Source organism: Aspergillus lentulus, assembly GCF_001445615.1.
Source record: "Aspergillus lentulus DNA, contig: Alt09, strain: IFM 54703, whole genome shotgun sequence".
In the NCBI taxonomy this organism is placed as follows: Eukaryota; Fungi; Ascomycota; class Eurotiomycetes; order Eurotiales; family Aspergillaceae; genus Aspergillus; species Aspergillus lentulus.
The window spans coordinates 1,881,653-1,902,905 of NW_028322117.1; the positions used below are offsets into that span (position 1 = coordinate 1,881,653).

Below are 21,253 nucleotides of genomic sequence, written 5' to 3' on the forward strand. Positions count from 1 at the left end.
ATTCTTGTCCATTAATGGAGCCCGACTGGGATGCCGAGGTTGGCTCTGACTCAGTCTGACTCAGAGGGTGATCTATCTGATTAGATCAAGATGAGACAATGGAAAAGATGGAAAGAGATAGAAATATGATGGCATTTATTGTCCGTCTAATCATTATCATACCTATGTCTATAGCTAGCGCTGTTTCCCCACTTTTCTTGAATAGCTTCATCTAAGCGAGACTCAAGCCCACTTCCCCAACACCCCCATCAAGACCATCCCCGCAATCAGCGACAACCCTCCAACAGCCACGCTGCTCATTCTGGCATTCATCATCTCGCCGCCCTCCATCACCCAGTCCCGAGCCCACATATCGACCACTCCAACCCACACCAGGATGCCCGCCGACAGTGCATCCAGCGTCCCCAGCGCCACAATCGTGCTCTGATCCTTCCCGTTAAACGAATGCAGCACTCCGAGCCCGATCGCCATACCGATCGGCGTGATCACTGCAAATGCACCCGCCATCAGCGCCTTAGACCCCAGCAGCGGGCCAGGGAGCATCGCGATCCGTGCACCGAGCGCTAGGCCCTCGAAGAACTGGTGGAATACAATCACCACCAGCAGTGTCTTGTAGAACGAGTCCCCGGCAACCACGAGGGTCAGCCCGATCAGGATGCTGTGGAAGATCACGCCGGCTTCCATGACCAGCACGGAGAGCTTGGTGTTGGGGTTTGTGGGGTCGAGTGGAGGGCCGTGGTGATGGCCCAGGGCGGCGAGGGTCGGTTGCGGCGGTCGGTTGGAGGGTGGTTCTTTGCTTGTGGGTGAAGGTGTGACTTCGCCGGTCTGCTCGGGACAGGGTGAGGCGGACCGTTTCCCGCGGACGAGAATGATGCGGTGGCCAATGTACTCGACGAGAAAGGAGAGGAAGATGCCGGCCATGACGATGGCGGAGGTGGTGGCTTCGTATTCGAGTTCGCCGAGACACTCGTTGGTGAACATGAGGTTGGCGTGCGTGTAGAGCTGTTCGGTTAGCTGCGTTCGTCATCTAGGTGGAGAGGGGGCATACATGCACAAACGCAGTGGAGAGGATGACACCCGTTCCGAACTGCTTGATCACCGTTGAGACGACTCCATTTATCTTGGCAGAGGGCAGTTTGACCAGGAACATGGGCAGTAACACGCCGATGGAGCTGGTGACGAGCACGACGAACAGGGTCCCGATGCGCAGGGGGACGTCGTAGTCGCGGCTTCGGAGACCACAGGATTTTTGGCTGCTTCCACTTTCGGATTCTCCTGCACCAACGCAGTGCCTAGGTAGGTTAGTATTAGAAGAGCGGATGTACCAAGCAGAGGGAAGACGTACTCGACACCCGCGTGGAAGTGACAGTTCATGCCCGCCTTTGAGCCCGAGTGCGATTCGTCGCTCGAGCCAGATGAAGAGGAACCTTCTGTCGCATCTCCTTCTCCGACGATCTGGACGTCGTTTCCCTCGGAATCCATGCAGAACCTTCTACCGTCAGCTACGCTACGCTCGATCAAAGTACAGCGAGGTACTTACCTCTCTTCACCATGAGAATGGCATCCCGTGTACTGGGCCGGCAGTTCCCCTGTCGGTGTCGACGGCAGGATCACTTGCACCTCGTGACCATCCGCGTCGATACAGAATACATCGCTGCCGTGGCTGTGGCATCCCGTCACGACAGAGGCGTCAGCGGAGGTGGTCGTGCTGGCGGCAGCAGTTACAGGAACTGTCTTGGAAGCCGACGGACTCGGCGTGGGGAATGGGGTTTCCTTTCCATCTGGACCAAAGCAGTACTCGGTGCTGCCGTGGTTGTGGCAGCCCGTATAAGTGACATATTGCGCGTGGGCAAGGCCGAAAAGTGACAGCAGCAGCAGAGCTTTGGCCATGGTTAGTTGGATTGACTGTGGTCGCTCGGGTAGCTACATGTTACGTGGTACGGTATTTATATCTATCTACGCAGCAAATCTGTGGCTATTGTAAATCACTCGATGGATCATTCGATGAGGGCTAAGCCACTGGCAGCGAAGAGTTTTCCTCTCGCCTTGAACCACACCACACTAACTCCCAAGGTATCTGCGGCCAAGAGCAGAATCTGACTGCCAAGCAGGAAAACTCCGCAACCTCGACGAAAAGCAGCTATATTCTCCGGCAAAATGGATCGAGAGACGTGCTTGTTGCTCTCAAGGTCCTCGATCCAAGACTCTTGGCTCCTTCACCGGAATTCTTGGCGCGGGCTGGCTCCATGCATCCATATCACGTTGTGACCTCGTGGTGCATCGTTGAGGGATTTAGGTTGGTACTTCCTTTCATTTGATATGCATCAAGTCTGTAGAGGCAGGAACGTTAGCTGTTTTAAGGCTGCATACGCAGGTCCCTGTATGCAAGACTGCAAGTCGAATCATGTACGAACAGCATCATATATGGCCGACAGAAGCTCAGAGTATCATAGCTTGTCGGAACTAGCCGACTGGGGAATCAGCTTGATCACTACCAAGGTGTTCTTGGTATCCTGTGGAACCCCACTAGAATACGAAGAAAAGACCATGCATCTTGATGGCTCGAGGCCTTGACCTACGTCGGGGTGGGCCGGTGGCGTGCATCCTAATGGCCCAAATCCAACAATAACGAGACAATGAGTACCTCTGGTACCACGAAGCAATCGATCCTCGAGGTATATAAGGACAGCTCTACCTCTGGCCGGTATGCAAACCCACGCACCATCCATCTTTAGTATACTCAAAATGGCTGCTCTCCTCCGCCTTGTCGCTCTCCTCCCCCTCGTGGCCCCCCTCGTCGCCGCCCTCCCTACCTCCTCCGCCCCCTTCGAGGCGCGAGCAAACCCCCACGAACCCATCTTCTTCTCCTGGGACGCTGGTGCCGTGACCTCCTACCCCATCCACTCCAGCTGCAATGCCACCCAGCGCCGGCAGATCGAGGCCGGCCTGAACGAGGCGATCGAGCTCGCCCGGCACGCAAAAGCCCATATCCTCCGCTGGGGCAACGAGAGCGACATCTACCGGAAGTACTTTGGCAACCGACCCGCCATGGAGGCCATCGGCGCCTACGATGTTATCGTAAACGGCGACAAGGCCAACGTTCTCTTCCGGTGTGATAACCCTGACGGCAACTGTGCTTTGGAAGGTAGTCCCCCCCCCAACAAACTTCTTCTCTACCCCTCAGCCCGCAGGCGTAAGCTAATTATATTGAACAGGCTGGGGCGGCCACTGGCGCGGCTCGAACGCCACCTCCGAAACCGTCATCTGCGACCGCAGCTACACCACCCGCCGCTGGCTGCTCTCCATGTGCTCGCAGGGCTACACCGTCGCCGGCTCCGAGACCAACACCTTCTGGGCCGCGGATCTGATGCACCGTCTGTACCATGTTCCTGCTGTGGGCCAAGGCCGGGTCGACCACTTCGCCGACGGCTACGACGAAGTGATTGCCCTGGCCAAGAGCAACGGGACGGAATCCACGCATGACTCGGAGGCGCTGCAGTACTTCGCGCTCGAGACGTATGCGTTTGATATTGCGGTGCCTGGTGTCGGATGTGCGGGTGAGAGTAAGGGCCATGACCATGGACATGACACTGGCTCAGCGTCTGCGGCTGCATCTAGCTCTAGCTCTAGTTTTAGCGCCACGACTACCCCGACGGATGCTCCCAGTGCGACTGTTGATGTGCCGCCGGTAAGTAGAGTCCTAATCTGAGTAAGTGGATGGCTAACTGACGTTGGTAGAACTGCCATACTCATGAAGGTGGACAGCTTCATTGCACTTAGGCGAGGACACGATGCTTGATGACCGTATGCTTGACGCCGTATACTCCCGGTTAGGACCCGATCCTGAGTAACTGGGATTAATGTCTATTTCATAAAATTAAAGAAAAAGGGTTATGGACTCGCTTTTGCTTATTTGGATATGCTTATGTACACGCTGTATAGCAGTGTAGACCCAATAAAGACACACTCTTATAATCTACTCAGATGTTAAATATCATATCTAAGCAGACGCACTCTGAGACCTGCCCCTCATGAACGAACGCCATCGGCGACATGAACACCGTCGCTGAAGTCCTCTGGAGCTCAGTCAGCCCAGCAGAGTCCCCCAGAACCAAAGACGCCGTCCCTGGAACAGAGACGGGTACGTAACGTCTTACCTGTCCGGTTTGCCGTGTTCAATAGCTTGAACACGTAGAGATCGGTTCTCTTGGCGCGAATACCTACCAGTACGTCACCTGCCTTTGGAGTGTGCAGGTGGTATGTGAGTAGTGATTGCCGGACTGGCAGCTTTTGGCTTGCTGGAAATTCAAGTCGCACTATTCCGTGCATGTCGCTATTGTTGAGACTTGAATCGGACAGGAGACCGTGGCTACCCGTAGAAATTGAGGATTTTGAGTAGTTTGAAGGATTGAGTGTGAGGATGGGGAGGGCCGTACATAGGTTGTCTCGAGTATAGCTGCGTTGTATCTATATTTACGGAGTAGATGCAGTTATATATTTCTGTACGGTTAACCCTAATATTCCGAGAAACACCAAGTCAATCGCAATAGACTTGACTATTCACCTTCCGTAAAGATATCTACTCATGACCAGTAGAAGCTATAATGAGAACACAGCCAAAGGATGTACGTAGTGTCGCATAATGACATACTGCTAAAACGCCCAGTACACTCCATGCAATGCACTGCAATTTACTCTCATACATCAGTGTACACGTTAGAACTCCGTCATTAAGTTGATCATACCCCAGAACAAGCCGAACAATAGGAAAGCCTCATACTATCCAGTCCCTAGCCGGGACAAGGTACCGTCCATTCTCAATGTCGTCCGGTCGACGTCAACGACTTTCTTAACAAGCAGGAAATGAGGAGGTTACATGTTTCCCTGGAAACACATGCTGCTAATGTATTTTAAGCAAACAATGCAGCCAAAGAACGCGATAATTTGAGGATGCTCCGCCTGCGCCGCGAGGAGTAGGACGATGGCGTTGGAATGTCTTGCGGAATGGGTGCGCGCAGGTACCGCTACGTGCTGTGTGGTATCAAGGGGTCTTGGCTGGAGGACAGTGTTGCCTTTGAGCGTCAGACGGGGTAATTAATAATTGGCGGGAAGTCATGGAGTCGTACCTGGATACCCCTTGATTCCATGCGTGAGGTGATGTTAGCGTTGGTTCTCGTCTGTGGGCAGTGGACTGGCTTGGGACTTGAGGGATATGATTGATTTGACGATTGTACTACTTTATCTGTAGGATTAGGTTATTGTCAGCAGGATTCTGAATATGACCTTATCTACAGAGTATGACGATGTGGTAGATGATAGGGTAGTGGGAAGTGCAGTAAGTCACCAAGATGCAAGAAACTAGAGCATAGGACGTACACGCTTGTGATACTCAATTTCCACATAGTGTAGGTGAATCGTCTAGTTCACAAGTAGTGTCCAATGTCTAGATTAACGTGTACGCCGTAGTTATAGTCAAGTTCTACTCTAGTTATCGAGCATAGCCACCTACAGATAAATCAGTATAGTCGCTGATACTTGTTACTCAAGTCGTTAGTCCATGCCGACGAGTATGCTGTTGCTATCTGCTACAACGTCTAGGATTAGTGGTGTAATCCATGGATCTCTAGGTTTGGGTAGAAATATATAGGGCGGTTAACTGTTATGGAAACAATTCTGGCACTTTTAAATATTATTCCAGTACTAGAATCATCACTCTATCAGTCAGCTATACGCGGATATCAATGTCTTGTGGCTCTTGGTAGGTTTCTCTATGACTCGACACGTGTGTGCGGTGTAAATATATATTATATATATATATGTCGATTGTTGGGAGTAGCTTAGCTCAACATATAGACACAGAAGTGGCAAATAGTCTACCCCTATCTAGGCCACAACGTATTGCATGATATTCAGAGAGATCTGCAGAGCAACGTTAATAGTGTCTTTAGTTCAGTGATACTCATAGTTTGATAGTACAAGCATCCATGTGTAAAATTGATGCTTATCACCATTGACCATTCCATTCCGGCTCCAATGTCAATGACAAATTGTATGACAACTTCAAGACAATCTCCAATCGATTGAGTCCAGTATTCCTTAAAAGAAGGTTTGAATCGAACGACGAAATTATGGAAGACTTGTGGGGGATCTAAAGTGTAATAGCTCAGGGGCACCATGTTCCACTATCATCACTAGTACCATGGAGACGTCAACACTTAACTCTAAACGAGGCCCTCGCCCAGTTTGCAGTCCAGACTCGGTCTCGGTCTCCTTTTTCTTTAGGTTTGTCTACCATGCAATTCCATCAAAGCTAGTCCTGAAGAGTGACACTAAACTGGAGCACCGTCTTGGCAACATGGTGACACCTTCTCTCTATTGCATCTGTCGCATGCTTCCCATATCACCAGGACAATCAACCGGAGATGTTGGCCAGAAGATGTGATGTAGTCCAGGGGAACGGAAGGAATGCCTCCACAATCCCTAAACCTAGTATCAGAAACACCGAACCTGTTCTTAGCCGAAGTGACTGAACAAACTTTGCCCTGATTCTCTGCTGCACGTTCCCCAAGCTTTTTAGTTCCGTTCCTGATAGGTCATATTGTCTCGACTGGTTGAGAGGCGACTTGGGGGGTGTGCACACATGGGGGAAGCCGCAGCGCATGACCCCCTTCCCTGCCCCGAGACATTTGTCTTGGACTTCTTGGAAGCTTGGAAAGAGGGGTAGAAAAGAACTTTATATTATTTTGCTCTTTTCCGATTAGACGTGGCATCCTTATTTATGTGCGTTGTCAAGTGAAGCTTAACACTGTCTATTTCCTGGCAGCATTGATATAGGTTCTGGCGCATCGCTGTTGAAAGGAGGGTTCGAGCCATTACTTCCCCCGTCCGCGTCGCCCCTTCATTCGCAGCTTTTACCTTGTATATTTTTTTTTTTTTCTCACTACACAATCTTTGTCGCCATGAGTCCCTCGCTGCAATTGAATACTCGCTCTCAGAGGGATGAGAAGCTTCCCTCATGCTCCTCCAAGACTCTTGTCGCTGCTCCGCCCGTGGAATCTCCCAAGTCTCCGGAAGACTATGACCCTTGTGCCAATGCAAAGCCATACTCCCCCTTTTATCGACATGCGACAACCTCGTTCGCCTTGGAACAGTCAAAATCTCAAACGAAGAAACCGAACTGCACTGTGGATGCAATGAATGACTTGGAAAGTGCACCGTCGCAAACTCCTTACAAGCCATCAATGGACGTACCGGGCTGCCGCACCTCGAAGCTGTGGACAAAGAAGCGGAACCGTTGCGGTTGCATGCAGTCCTTGACGAGGAAGCAGAGGATGATAGTCAAGGCCGCCATCGCCATTGTCACGGTGGGGAGCATGGTGGCTATTGCCTTGGGAATCACCGTCGCTGTGGGCGGCGGAGTGTGGAAATCCGATCACCAACAAGGGGCCATCGTTGTATAAGAGTAAGTGCATTTATCATAATGCCAGGGACATTGCCATTGTACTCGGTCGCTGACTCCTTAGTTTGCACAGGTGACGCATTAGAATTGTACATCGTGCTACACGTCTACTTGTGCGGACTCGAGCTCTGTCCTTGGATGCCGACTACGCTGGACGTCAAGCGCGCATCTGCTCGAGTCCACTATTCCACAAAGTCACATCGGGTTGACCATGGCGGACCCCTTCATCATCTCCAGGAAACCCCCGGTCGGAAGCTGCAGCAGGCTGTCCAGGGAACGCCAAAGGGAGTGCCGATGGCAGTATTGGGGCGTTGGACCGGGCCACCCTCCCGCGCAGAGGATCCATTGTACAGAAGGATCCATTTATTCCTTTTTTTTTTCTTTTTCTTTTCTTGGGTGCTTCTTTTCTGGAATACAAGCTGTATATTAATTGGGATCAAAGTATGACGAGAATCGATGAATGGGTTTCTACGCAATCTTCCCGAAGCTGGATTGCCAGTTTTCACACATTATTATTATCCCATCAGGCAGATCCACCGGGGATGTGCCTGGCAGCCTTGTGGCCTGGCGGCGGAAGAACGGTCGGCCCCTGGCACGTGACCCACAACCAACTACAAAATCGCCCATTCCGCGTCGATCTCTTTGCTCCCTTTCTTTTCCTTTTTTTTCCTCACATCGAAAAGCTTTAACAGAACCTGCCACGACCATCGTCCAGTTTTTTTCTATCCCACGGCGGTGTGTTGCCTTCGATCTTTCGATCGTTCGGTTCTGGAGAACAATGCTTTCCTTGATAGGAAGTTTGCCTTCCGTTGGGTCCTCTTAAGTGAGGGCGATGGAGGGTGAATGTCGATGACGGGAGACATCACTTTTTCTTACTTGCAGACTATACGATATAGAATGAATACAAATTGGTTTTGGAATATCTGAGTGTTTCTTTCCCTTGCCTGATATATGTTCGTAATCTTGGCGGGCAATCTTGCGGGTTGCCCGCCTTGCATGTTTCAAGCCATGCTGCAGTTAGCGATCGATGCTATGATGTCTTTTGTCTCTCGCCAAGGACCTGTGCAACGGCAACATCGTTGTTATTGCGCTGAGTCGGAAATTTTTTGGGACTGTCATTCGATCAGTGGCTCTTGCAAGACACAAGGCTCTTGCATCGTGTTAAATTACGCAGGGATGATAACTTCCGGTATGCCCTGCAAGGGGTTACCAAGCTCCCCTTAGTATGAGATCGTGAGTACAGTGAGCACTCGGTACTCATACCGATCCTGGACCTTCTCGTGTTGACGTTGCTCTCAGGAATGCCAGAACGGCTGTGCGGAGCGCTTCGTGCGATGGACGAAGCCACACTGCCCACGGCCCACCACCTGATGGACCGTGTGGTTCATTCCTGGCGACATTCTCCTGACGCCTAAACAAGGCCAGGCTCTTGTTGTTTGTTTAGCTCACCAGGGGATGATCTACATGCCTCGAGTCGAAACAGGTAGGAAAGAGACTCATAAAAGGCATGAACCTTGCCGATGGAAGTAAGTACTTAATATCAAACTTCCAACGACTGACACAGGTACCGGCAATTCGTTCCTTTCTTTTTACTTCTTCATTTGTCTTTCCTTACGTTGGGCTTATAGTCCAGATTCACTCGTTAATCTGTTTAATTCTCCATAAAGAGATATCATGAAGGGTTTGGTCGGAGGAATCCCTCTTGCCCTCCTCGTCGCTGCCGTCGCCAACGGCCATGGCGAGGCGGTACAGGAGGAGGGCCCGGTAACTTTGATCGGTGGCCCCAGTGGTGACGACGGTGGGAACAGTGCTGCTATCGCATTCGACAGCACCTACGGTTCCGGTGTGAAGGACAACTACAAGGACGACCACTCGGTTGATCTGAAGAACACTGTGGTCGGCCCCGCTCCCCCTCATCCCGCAGTGCCTGGCGTCCATAAGCGAGGCGACGGCAGCCTGACATTCTTTGATGGCCCGGCCGGCGATGACGGGGGCAACAGCGCGGGGTTCGAGTTCGACAGTGCCTATTCTTCTGTCGTGGAGGATTGGGTTAAGGATGATCACTCGGTAGACATCAAGAACACTGTGATCACTCCACCACCGCCTCCCTTTCATCCTCATCCTCCTCATCCTCCTGTGCCTGGTTTCCGCAAGAGAGGTGATCCCTCAGTGACCTTGGTTGGAGGTCCATCTGGGAACGATGGCGGCAACAGTGCTGAGATTGAATTCGATAGCTCGTACTCCTCCGGCGTTAAGGATGCGTACAAGGACACCCACTCCGTCGACGTCGACAACCATATCGTCAAGCCTGCCCCAGTTCCCGGTTCCTATAAGAGAGATGGCGGTGACACCACTTTCATTGGTGGTCCATCCGGTGACGATGGCGGCAACAGTGCTAGCTTTGAATTTGATAGCTCATATGCCTCCAGCGTGAAAGACTGGTATAAGGATGATCATTCCGTCGACATCAAGAATCATGTCGTCCAGCCTCCCCCAGTTCCAGGTTTCCGCAAGAGAGAAGGCGGTGACACCACTTTCTTTGGTGGTCCATCCGGCGACGATGGCGGCAACAGTGCTAGCTTTGAGTTTGATAGCTCATACGTGTCAAGTGTCGAGGACTACTACAAGGATGACCATTCAGTGGACGTCGAGAACCATGTCATCCATCCTCCCCCTGTCTTCCACCCTCCACCAGGCCCGGGTTTCCGCAAGAGAGAGGGCGGTGACACCACTTTCTTTGGTGGTCCATCCGGCGACGATGGCGGCAACAGTGCGAGCTTCGAGTTTGATAGCTCATATACCTCGAGTGTCAAGGACTACTACAAGGATGACCATTCAGTGGACGTCGAGAACCATGTCATCCATCCTCCCCCTGTCTTCCACCCTCCACCAGGCCCGGGTTTCCGCAAGAGAGAGGGCGGTGACATCACTTTCATTGGTGGTCCATCCGGCGACGATGGCGGCAACAGTGCTAGCTTTGAGTTTGTTAACTCATACGCCTCAAGTGTCAAGGACGCCTACAAGGATGACCACTCTGTTGATATCAAAAACACTGTCATCCATCCTCCCCCTGTCTTCCACCCTCCTCCGGTGTCAGGCTTCCGGAAGCGTGATGATGGAGGCTCTCACATCAGCAGTCCTAACTATCATGAGCATGCTAAGCCGGCTGTGGTCGAAGATTCTGGAAAACCTGCCAAAGACGGCGGAATTACCTTCATTAAAGGCCCCTCCGGTAACGACGGTGGCAACAGCGCCGATATTGAGTTTGACAGCAACTATGCATCGGCGGTCGAGGATCATTACAAGGACGACCATTCTGTGGATATCAAGAACCACATCGTTGCGCCACCAGCTGTGCCAAAGGGCTTCCGCAAGCGCGGCAGCGGCCCGGTCTTTTACGATGGTCCCAGTGGGGATGATGAAGGGAATGATGCCGACTTTGTCTTTGATAACGAGTACGCCTCGAAGGTCGACAGCCACTATGTAGATGATCATTCCGTGAAAGCAGAGAACTGGATCGTGCAAGTTCCGCCGCCGCCGCCGCCCCCTCGTCCTCAGCCCCCTCGTCCTCAGGGACCTCCTCCCCAGGCAGCTCCGCCCCCTTTCGCTGGCAGCCAAGAGCCGCCTCATCCTCAGGGACCTCCTCCTTTCGCTGGCAACCCAGAGCCGCCTCGTCCTCAGGGACCTCCTCCCCAGGCAGCTCCGCCTTCTTTCGCTGCGAACGAAGAGCCGCCTCGTCCCCAGGGACCTCCTGCCCAGGCAGCTCCGCCTTCTTTCGCTAGCAACCAAGAGCCGCCTCGTCCCCAGGGGCCTCCTCCCCAGGCAGCTTCGCCTCCTTTCCCTGGCAACCCAGAGCCGCCTCACGGTGTGGACCCGATAGCAAGCGAGCCATGCAGCACATCCACCTTCATTGAGACCGTCATCAAGACCCTTGCAGACGAGCCGAGGCCCACTAAGCCCGCTGGCCCGTACAGGCCGCCTGAGCATCCTCAGCCCCATGTGCCTCACCCAAAAGCTCCATCCGACCCCGGCCATGGGTTCGAGCCGACGCATCCCGCCGAGGCCGCGCCAACTGGTGTTTCTCCCGCCCACGAGGTTGAGACTCCCAAGGGCCACGAGAACCCTGGTTTCCAGAAGCCAGAGCCTGTCCGCCCCTCTTTCACCACGTCGAAGGTGGAAGCTCATCCCCAGCCGACTGCGCCATCGTATCCCCCGCAGGGAAACCCTCAAGCACACCCTGAGGGCGGCGCTCCTGCTGACCCTGGTCACGGCCAGCCTCAAGCGGACACGACTCCTTGCCCCACGGGTAGGCCCGGAGGTCACCAACCCGAGCCTACCGCTCCTTCCTATCAACCGCATAAACCCCAGGGCGCTGACCCGAAGGAAGCTCCCAAGCACGCGACCACCGCAGCAGAGCCCGTGACCTCCATCACGTCCACCATCACTGTCAGCCACACCTCCTCCTTCGCGGTCGTCCCCGTCTACATGGACTCCAACCACAAGACCACCTGCACGTCTGCAGCCCACCAGCGCCCCACCGACGTCGACGCCGAGGACAATCACCACGCGCCTTCCTCGGCACACAGCCAGGCGGTCAAGCCCTCGCACCACGCTGCCCCGTCCCCATCCCCGACGCCTAGTCAGAGCATGATGTTCACCGGCGCTGCGGGCCGCATCGCTCCCGCCGCTGGCGTCGTGTCTGCCGTGTGTGGTCTCATGGCTGTTCTTGCCTTTGTCCTGTAAGCTGTAATTCGAGCCGTTGATGGGCCGTGACATCTCATGTGTTGCCACGTTGAATTTCTCATTCGCTCGGTTTTCATTAAGTATCTAATGTCTTTTATATTTCTGGAACTTTACTGTTACGCTCGCTCTGTCTGTATTCTTTTCTTTGGGATAATCTCCAAGCAAATGCTACGTGTGATGTCTTCGTTTTCTCTTCTTTTTTCTACTGTAGTTCTTCCGTAGTGTAGTTTCAATCTTGCAGCTACTTTGCCTCTCGACCTCAGCGGGCAATCGCTCAGCGTCATATTGATTCTTGATCAAGTCGTTGGGTACCTTGTAGTCAAGTCACCTGTGATGTCAGTCTCACGAAGCTAAGGATCTTCCTCAATTCAGTGATGAGAGTAAATACTTGTTTCTCAAGCTTACTCCGTATACCTTGGCAGTTTGTGATGTCGGCATCCTCCAGGGTCCCTATTATGTCACTGTGGCCGAATAGTACTCACGTCCATCACCACCACCACTCCCAGTATTCTGACTTTACGAAGATCAAGTACAGTCTGATATCAAGACGTTAGACATTGTTATCATATAGCTATGACTATGACTAAGCGATCCCACTGGGCTGACATGCTTCTGATCTCATAGTCCCATCATCCCCGAATCGAGGATGAACGGTGACATCAATTGCCGTCTTTCTCCCCCACAGTCAGGCGAAAATATAAAAGCCTCAGCTTCAGTTACATCTTCCTCTTCATTGATGTGACAAGATAATTCAAATCTTGAGTATAACCTCTCTTCGATCAGAAAGAAACATTACGAATAAACATGTCTTCCGACGACGCTCACAGAGGAGGCTCCCTCTCCGAGATGGCCGAACACGGCACCACCATGCCCAACGACGCAGGCCTCCAAAACACCCTCCCCTCTGTGTCTCGCCCCGACCAGCTCAGCGAAAGCCGCCAGTACGATAACTACGGTCTCGCGGAGCCCTCGCTGGCCTTTGCCGCCGATAACGCCACCGATCTGCCCCGGAGCACCAAGGAGATGGGCGCAAGCGGCGAGGTCGTCACGGGGACTGGCGATGCGTTCCCTGTTTCGGGGGAGTCGAAGAGGATTAACCCTGGTGCGATGGACCCCGGTGCGCGCGGAAATGCGCGGACGATCAAGCATGCGAACCTCAATCGGAGTCAGTTTGATAGGTCGGCGAGGGAGGATGGGAATGCGCCTGAGTTTATTGGAGAACATGAGTTCCGGAATCGGGATGAGTGATTCGTATCGATTTGGGCTGTGTTTTTCGTTATGATGTACTGATATACTTGCGGGAAATGTTTTGAGTAATGCATCTTTGATCGGCTTTTCCTTGTTTATGCTGGCGTAGATGGGGCGATGAAGCCCCGGTAGATCTCGTCCAGCACATCTCGTTTGCGTTTCCGATCCGCTTGCTCGGCCTCTTCGGCCTCGTCGGGCTCGTCCTCGGGCTCCCGTGAGACCCAGGCGCGGATGGTCCCGTCGCCGTGCGCAGAGAACATCTCCAGTCCTTCGCCTGAGCCTCCATTCCCGCGCCATACTAGCGAATTAATCCGGGCAGCGCTGAGGGCGTTGGATCGCCCGCGGATCTGCTGCCGACCAGCCACTAGACCGGGGACCTTGAGACGTTTGATGAACGTTCCCTCTCGAAGTTCGAACATGAAAATTTCCCCGCGGTCGTCGTGTTCGTTGAAATTGGCCCACAGGAGTGTCTCTTGCCCTGGAGCCATTAGTCCACGGGGAACAATCAGCGGAGCCCGCTCGGCAAGATGGGAAGACACGCCGTTCCGGACCCTGGGTCCAAAGTGGACAAGGGTATTCGCGCCCGTGGAAGCGTCCCAGACTCGGATCCGGGAATCTTGACCGGCTGTAACGAGGTGCGTGCCGGTTGATGTCCAACGGACACCGGTCACAGCACCATTGTGTGCGCGCGCGTGGGGCGAGAACGGGGCGCGGCTTTGGTAGGATGCTGGGGCGCACTGCGGATGAACTAGACCGACTGCATCATCCATATCAAGGGTTGCAATGGCGGAATTGTGACCACCTCTTCGAACGTCAAACAGAATCACGCGGTTGTCTGCGGATGCTGAGGCGAGGATATGCGGCCGGTGAGGGGCCCATGCAACTGAAAGGACCGCAGAGCTATGGCCCGGAAGTCCATGAGTAGATAGACCGGACCGCAGGTCGAGCAAGCGGACTGCTCTCTCTGATGTACCTACTGCAATAAGAAGCGTGGAACCCGGGTGCGACGACATGGAATGAGAGTAAGGCGTGCAGTCAAGCTTGAATGTATGCATAGGCGTGATTGCGCCAGGCGCCAAGGCAGAGAGCTTGAGGCTTCCATCATGAGCAGTAGTCAATATCGTAGATGGAGTCGGGTCAAACGGGTAAATTGAAACCGACGTGATCGCATGCGTATGGGCGTCTTCGTGGGATCCCTTGTGGATAGAGGCCATAGGCCGGTGGATATGATCCAACTCGGCGTCTCTGGTTTCTAGATCCCAGAAATGAATTGATGGATCTGCGCCACCAGAAATCATGCTGTTCAATCATTAGCCATAAGTCAAGACTGATCGAAGAAGAGTGCATACAATCGTGAATCATTCTGGTCAATGGCGAGTACATTCACGCCAGCCCTATGAGCAACAACATCGCTTTCAATGCCTGCACTTGCATCAAACGACGCAGCATCACGTTCGGTTTGGCCTCCAGATATGTCCCTCAGGCTTGAGAATCGAATGCGAGGAGCTGGCTCAAGATGGTGAACTAGCCGGGTAGTTTGTGCCACATGAAAGGAGTGCGGAGTGATGGACCCAAGGGCCCTGTTTAGGAGATACGAATTCATTCATCAGGGATTGAGCAACTAGAATTCTTTCATAAGTCAAGATGATGCTCATGATCTCCCTTCAATGCTTTCAATTATACAGTCCAGATCTCTCTCGCAACGCGGGGGCGGAGAAAGGTTGCACCGAAGTTTGTAATTTCGGGTCCGTCGCAAGAAGCCAATGTCAAAATTAATCCGCAGACACAGCTCGTAATCAGTCTATTTGACTCACTAGGTTGGAGGTAACTGGAGATTTCCTCGATGCTCTCCCACGGGTGACACCCAACACGACAGGACTATGTCCTACGGCAAATCCCTTGCGCTGAGCCAGAATTCCTTCGTCCAGCCTCCGAACCAGGACGATGGCGCGCGCGACATTCAAGATGAGCCTTTACTCAGACGACAAAAACGTCAAGCAACTGTCTACGATGCTGTAGCTGGTTGGTAGGGCTGTTCCGCTTTATGAGAGCTTACTGACATATGCAGGTCGTGTGAATGCACATGGTTTCCTCCCATCGGTCTCATATGCCTCGAAACATCGCGACACAGCATCCTCCAGCGCTCGTCCCGTTCGTCCCGAGGAGGTCCTCTTCCGCCGCCTGAATGCGCCAATACGATACGAAGAAAATGACTTTTACTTCGCAAACGAGTCCCTCTCTGGCGACCGCCCTCTTCCGAGCTCGGAGCTGCTAGAAGCTATTCACGCCTACACAGCCGATCTCTACGATCATGCAACGATCGATCGAGGCCAAGACGACTACCAAAGCATGGACGAGACGGCTCTGATTGCAATGGGAATACTGATGGAGGAAATGGCTCGAGAGGCTCTGGGTGAAACCGGAGACTTGGTTCTAGTCGAGGGGGAGGAACTCTCGACGGATGATGAGCACCTATCATCGAGACTCGGAAGTCGCCGCATAGGCCGGAAACGGGCCAATACTAGCCAGAGTATGATTTTGGCGAGCTCCGGCGATGACCTGGATAGTGTTGTCAGAAAGCGACGGTCGAAGAAGCGCAAATTGACCCGGAGGGCGTCGACTACCGATTTTGATACAGAAGCAGATGAGAGGTTGTGAACTCACCCTTCATTCTTGCGAGCGGCACCTCATCGACGCTTTGTGGGAAACCCAATCCAAGGCAGTGATCGGCTTCATGGTTGAACCTGTCCGTTATGGCATATTGGCGATACACTATGGTGGAAGACAGCTGAGAGACAAAAGCCGAGTGTGGAGATCAATGCACAGGAGCAAAGATATTGAATGTATCAATTGGCGGCGTTAGAGAAATAACTGAGCATACTAGAGAGCACGCAACCACAATTGAATGTCGCGGATGAATCTTCGGTCTTACTGTTACAGAAGTTTCTGCTGAAGATCTTCGCGCGTTGGAGACTGCGTTAAATATTCATTATTTTAGTAGCAATCTGAATCCTCGTTGCACCATTGCATAGCAATCTACACTGTAGACGTGTGTCCAAAGAATTGTTTTGTATGTGACTCGATTGGCATCGCAGTACTCCAGTGCTCTCCCTCGTGCCATTGACAACAAGTTCGTCACCATCACCACCCAGCCAGTTCATCATTCCCTCCGTCTAACCCATCTCTGTACGGCTCAGACTCCATCTATGACTCTATCGAACGACTTTCTAGGCCCTTAGAGCAGCTCAACAACTACACATCGCCTCGCTTGACGAAGTCAACATCCACCATCCAACATGGTTTGCTCCCCGACTTTCACTTTCCCTTGTCATCCGAAACCGATGCATACGCAATGAAAACAAACTACGTATCTACAAGTTACTTGATGCTAATGATCCTGTCTCAGCCACCAAAACTCTCTAAAAGCGCCAAAGAAGACTTGATAGTCGCGCATCTCCGGTCCACACGCACGTGCCACACGCTGAAAGACCTCGAGAAGATGCTTCCCTCGGTGGCTTCGATCAATGGCATGCAGGTCAAGGAATATATTCAGAACCTGACGGACGAGGGAAAGATTCGGGTGGAGAAGATCGGAAGCGGGAACTGGTACTGGTGTTTTGGTGGGGATGAGAAACGAGAGAAACAAGCACGATTGAACCAGCTGGAGAAAGAGGTCAAGGCTCTGCAAGCGAGTTATGACGAGGCAGAGGCTAGTCTGGCGGCCAAACAGGACAAATGGGAAGAAGAGGGAGAGGACGAGCAATCAAATCTGGCAGAGAGGGAGGAGTTGACGTGTCGAAAGGGCGAGCTAGAAAAGGAGAGGAACCGGTTGCAAGCCCAGTGGATAGCAGTTACTACCACGGAGGAAGGCAAAGGAGTGCAGCAAATGAGAGAGGAGATCGAGGAGTTCCAGAAACAAGCGCTTATGTGGACGGACAACATTTACGTGCTGGAGGGGTACTTGAGTAAGCTGGCAGGAGGGGATCGCGAAGTTATTGCGGCGGTGCAGAGAGAATGCTATGGGGATGAGTATGTGGAGGGTGAGGGCTTGCGAGAGCTGATTATTTAGGCACACAAGAATTCATGATTTCATACTTGACGACAGAGAAAAGTGTTCTGTATCTTAGCTGTAGATTAGTCCCTGAAATGGATCACAATCGGAGATTAAAACCGACAATTGTGAGGTGTCACCACCAGCAGGAGCATGTGGAGGCCCGAATATTAACAGTGAGACACGAGAGCAGTCTCAAACTAAGGCCAAATAGTCCAGCCCCCAAGAGAAGCTTGACTGTCAGGCTGCGCAAACCCGTTGGTCTTTTCCATTCTCCGCCTGGTCGGGCTTGTTGCTTATCGCGAACTTGTCCTTGTCCCCTCCCCCCTTCTCAATCCTGCTGCTGCCACTCGGCCACCACCACTACTACTGCACTACTACCGTTCTTTGTTCAACCTCCTCCGACCTTATATTAATTCTATATCTATCTACCACTTACAAGCTCACATTACAGTCACAAGCGATCGGATATCCCCACCCACTGCCTCCGGTCTCCCCTTGACCTCATTCTGCCCAATCTGCGTCTCTCAATCAACCCCATCCGCATCCGCATCCCCCGACCGACGGTTCTCCCCTCGTCCTTTGGCCTCGACCGACTCGCATCCTCTACCCATCGATCCCTTGCCGACCGCGGGGCGACACCCACGCATCACACACTTGTCTCACCTCTGCCATTTCTGGTCATTCTGCGTAGTGCTTACTCGATCATACCTCGCAAAGCAGCATTCTCTGGACCCTTGTCCTGTTGTTCCTGGTCGACACCCGAGAAATAACGATGCGGCCCTCTCCGTCGTCCATGATCATCAGCTCCTGACATCCCCCCCCACAACCTAAGCACTCTGTCCCTCCGGTCTGGTTGCGCTCGGAAGCGGATCTTCCCCTCCCCGCGAGGAGTTCAGACTAGAAGCAAGCCTGGATCTTTAGCTCGTGTCAAAGTGGTGCATTTGCGCCCGACGGTGACATCGGGGCTGGTGGCATTTCTTATCTGAACTTCCCGGCGCCTGGACGTGTGATCGGTGGATTCAATTCACGGAGAGTTTCCAGGTCTCTTGTCATACCGTGTTGCTCTGCCAGTGTCTGACTGCACCTTCATCGATTTTCGTCACCTGAATCGGGGCTGTTCTATCCTGAGACGATCGGAGCTGGCTTCTGATAGTCTTGAATTTTGGCAATTCGTTCTCATTTTGTCTTTCCCTTTTTGGCCCCTTCACTTCCCTAATCGTTCCCCAACATCATATCACTTCATATCTCCCACTTGTATGGCTTGAGCACAGCGGTATTGTGTGTCATGTCCGTCAAGTCCTTTACCTCCCCATCCGCACCCTCGTCGCTCGGTCGGAATCGCAGCTCGCTATTGTCCAAGTTCCGCGCGCCATTCGGTCATCGGAATCGCAGCATTGCCGACTATTATATCGAGCCTGACGATCCCTGGCGCTCGTACTTCCCCGGCGATGTGGTCAAGGGCACTGTGGCCGTGACCGTGGTTCGACCCGTGCGGATTACACACTTGGTGGTCTGTCTACATGGATATGTCAAGGTGTTCAAGAACACTGTGCCTTCGGGCGAAACGGATCCCGATCTGGGTTTCCTCGGCCCAGGGCGCGGGCGTCGAGGACCAGAGTATCTGGGCAACGGCTTAGCCACCCTGTTCGAGGATGAGGTGGTTCTCTGCGGCGAGGGGCGTCTGAAGGAGGGCATCTACAAATTTCGCTTCGAAATGTGCTTCCCGCCATATGCGCTGCCCAGTAGTATCAGCGTGCGTGACTTCCTTCCAGTTTTGGAATTGATCTCCCTATGTCAGGCTTTCAGTTCCGCTGACAATTTCTAATGACTTCAGTTTGAACGAGGTACTATCTCGTATATGCTTACATCCACCCTGACCAAACCCACTACGATGAACCCGACCGTTTCCTGCCGAAGACGCATCAATTTCCTAGAGAACATCGATATCGCACCCTTTCCGGCCCCTAAGGCTCGCATCGTGACCCTCGAACCTGTTACCAAACGCTCAAAACCCAAGGGCAAGGCCAAGTCAGTAGAATCTGACGCGGCTGCTGATGTCCAGTCTCGAGAGCCGTCTCTCAACGGTGGTGGAGCGGTTGGAGATAATCGCCCGCCCCTGAGTCCGGCCCCGAGTAATGTCAGCTCATCGAGTCGGCTCAGCAACAGCAGCCAAAGCTTTCAATTGGCTAGTGACCCTAGTTCGTCTGCTGGCACCGGGATACGCAATGGCAGCATCACTCCATCGATCGCGGATAAGACCATCACGGCGAAAACCGAACTTTTACGGGCTGGGGTGCTGCCGGGTGAGACGCTACCGATCGTCATCACCATCAATCATTGTAAACAAGTGCGCAGCGCGCATGGAATTATCGTCACGTTATACCGTCAAGGGCGCATCGACCTTCATCCTGCCATCCCGATCGGCACTACGGCGAACGGCAAAAAGCCCGTTTACGAGGACTACTATCCGCGATCACGGACAGGACTGGGAGGCCTTACGATAGGCACTAGTCGCACCAGCAGCGTCTTCCGCAAAGACCTGGCTCAGACGTTTGCGCCTTTGGTGGTCGACCCCACGAACATGACTGCCGTGGTGAAGACTTCAATCCGCATTCCGGAGGATGTTTTCCCTACTATTACGCGGACTCCAGGCAGTATGATTAATTTTCGATATTATGTGGAGGTAGTTGTCGACTTGCGCGGCAAGCTCACGTCTCCCGAGCGGTTTCTACCACGATTCAACATGGTATCGTCGGGGAGTAATTTCTCGCCGAGTGGCCAGGTTCTAAACCCGAGCGACGCCAACGGCAACTCAATTACCACGAACTGGGCTGGCAACATTCTAGACACGGCACAGATACGCCGTGAGAAGGGAGTTGTAGCTGTCGCCTTTGAGGTTGTGATCGGGACCCGTGACTCGCAACGGCGCAAGGAGAAAACCGAACGCACGCACTCGGTGGCTGCGGTGTCTGACATATATCCACCCCAGGCACATCCCGCTGCGGAAAGTGACCATTGGCAGAACGGTTATAGCCCGATGCCGACCACGAACTCGGAATATCTGCCTCAAAACGACTACGGCGACTACGGCTTTCCTGAAGAGTCGCAATGGTCAATGTATGAGGACGAAACCGCTCAGCACTACCAGTCGTTGGGCGGAATGGTTGCAACACCGCAGTCTGAAGAGCCGATGGATGAGAAAGCGCGTTTGCGGCATGCTGAGCAGACTCTCCTACCCAGTCGGCCGCCGGACGATTCTGAACCAGGACCTTCGACCGGTCACTTGGCGATACCAACTGCACCCGTGCTTCCTGAAGATGACCACATCAACGGCTACCATCATTTACCGTCGCCGGTGGAGAACGGTCTGCCTCACACGCTGGGATCAGCGGAATCGGTGCAGACTGTAGTTGCCAGCAGCAGTGTAGCCGAACCGAATGGAAGCGCAGCACCTCCCGGCGAGGATAAGCAGGAATTGGAACGACGGCGACTCATGATGGAAGCAAGTGCTCCAGAAGACATGGATGCCCACAACGACCACTCCGCTGTGCATGGACCCAGTGCCCCGGTTTTCCACGATGACCACGATGAGCAACTGGTGGGAGGAGCGGCGCACGGGGACGAGTCATTACCGCGTTACCAGCGATAAGAAGTGCAGCTGTTAGGCGATTCATGACGATGTACGATTTTCATAGCTTGTATTTGTGTTCATCTGCCACTTGAGCATGGGCGTGGATATACCTTTATCT

At 53.1% G+C, this 21,253-nt stretch overlaps 9 protein-coding genes across 9 annotated transcripts; 7 read left to right on the forward strand and 2 right to left on the reverse strand.

Moving 5' to 3' along the window:
• Positions 1-222: 222 nt before the first annotated feature.
• Positions 223-1,890, reverse strand: zrfC (putative ZIP Zinc transporter; the record flags this gene model as incomplete). Its single annotated transcript, XM_033554806.2, has 4 exons — positions 223-1,002; positions 1,049-1,292; positions 1,346-1,489; positions 1,541-1,890. The coding sequence occupies 4 exons, from the start codon at positions 1,888-1,890 to the stop codon at positions 223-225; spliced, it is 1,518 nt and encodes a 505-aa protein (XP_033410697.2).
• An 855-nt stretch (positions 1,891-2,745) lies between these two features.
• aspf2 (major allergen Asp F2) lies at positions 2,746-3,780 on the forward strand (the record flags this gene model as incomplete). Its single annotated transcript, XM_033554805.2, has 3 exons — positions 2,746-3,145; positions 3,216-3,688; positions 3,739-3,780. 3 exons carry the CDS (start codon positions 2,746-2,748, stop codon positions 3,778-3,780), a joined length of 915 nt encoding a protein of 304 aa, XP_033410696.2.
• Positions 3,781-6,959: 3,179 nt separating this feature from the next.
• On the forward strand, positions 6,960-7,460 carry ALT_5443 (uncharacterized protein; the record flags this gene model as incomplete). The annotated part of the gene is made up of 1 exon (XM_033554803.1): positions 6,960-7,460. One exon carries the CDS (start codon positions 6,960-6,962, stop codon positions 7,458-7,460), a length of 501 nt encoding a protein of 166 aa, XP_033410694.1.
• A 1,673-nt stretch (positions 7,461-9,133) lies between these two features.
• Positions 9,134-12,202, forward strand: CweA (uncharacterized protein; the record flags this gene model as incomplete). The annotated part of the gene is made up of 1 exon (XM_089599914.1): positions 9,134-12,202. One exon carries the CDS (start codon positions 9,134-9,136, stop codon positions 12,200-12,202), a length of 3,069 nt encoding a protein of 1,022 aa, XP_089455791.1.
• An 804-nt stretch (positions 12,203-13,006) lies between these two features.
• Positions 13,007-13,450, forward strand: ALT_5445 (uncharacterized protein; the record flags this gene model as incomplete). Its single annotated transcript, XM_033554801.2, has 1 exon — positions 13,007-13,450. One exon carries the CDS (start codon positions 13,007-13,009, stop codon positions 13,448-13,450), a length of 444 nt encoding a protein of 147 aa, XP_033410692.2.
• Positions 13,451-13,545: 95 nt separating this feature from the next.
• ALT_5446 (WD repeat protein) lies at positions 13,546-15,053 on the reverse strand (the record flags this gene model as incomplete). The annotated part of the gene is made up of 2 exons (XM_033554800.2): positions 13,546-14,749; positions 14,800-15,053. The coding sequence occupies 2 exons, from the start codon at positions 15,051-15,053 to the stop codon at positions 13,546-13,548; spliced, it is 1,458 nt and encodes a 485-aa protein (XP_033410691.2).
• Positions 15,054-15,330: 277 nt separating this feature from the next.
• ALT_5447 (uncharacterized protein) lies at positions 15,331-16,108 on the forward strand (the record flags this gene model as incomplete). The annotated part of the gene is made up of 2 exons (XM_033554799.1): positions 15,331-15,472; positions 15,519-16,108. The coding sequence occupies 2 exons, from the start codon at positions 15,331-15,333 to the stop codon at positions 16,106-16,108; spliced, it is 732 nt and encodes a 243-aa protein (XP_033410690.1).
• A 694-nt stretch (positions 16,109-16,802) lies between these two features.
• ALT_5448 (putative GAJ protein) lies at positions 16,803-17,519 on the forward strand (the record flags this gene model as incomplete). The annotated part of the gene is made up of 1 exon (XM_033554798.2): positions 16,803-17,519. The coding sequence occupies one exon, from the start codon at positions 16,803-16,805 to the stop codon at positions 17,517-17,519; it is 717 nt and encodes a 238-aa protein (XP_033410689.2).
• A 1,270-nt stretch (positions 17,520-18,789) lies between these two features.
• On the forward strand, positions 18,790-21,153 carry rim8 (pH response protein PalF; the record flags this gene model as incomplete). The annotated part of the gene is made up of 2 exons (XM_033554797.2): positions 18,790-19,257; positions 19,339-21,153. 2 exons carry the CDS (start codon positions 18,790-18,792, stop codon positions 21,151-21,153), a joined length of 2,283 nt encoding a protein of 760 aa, XP_033410688.2.
• Positions 21,154-21,253: the final 100 nt, after the last annotated feature.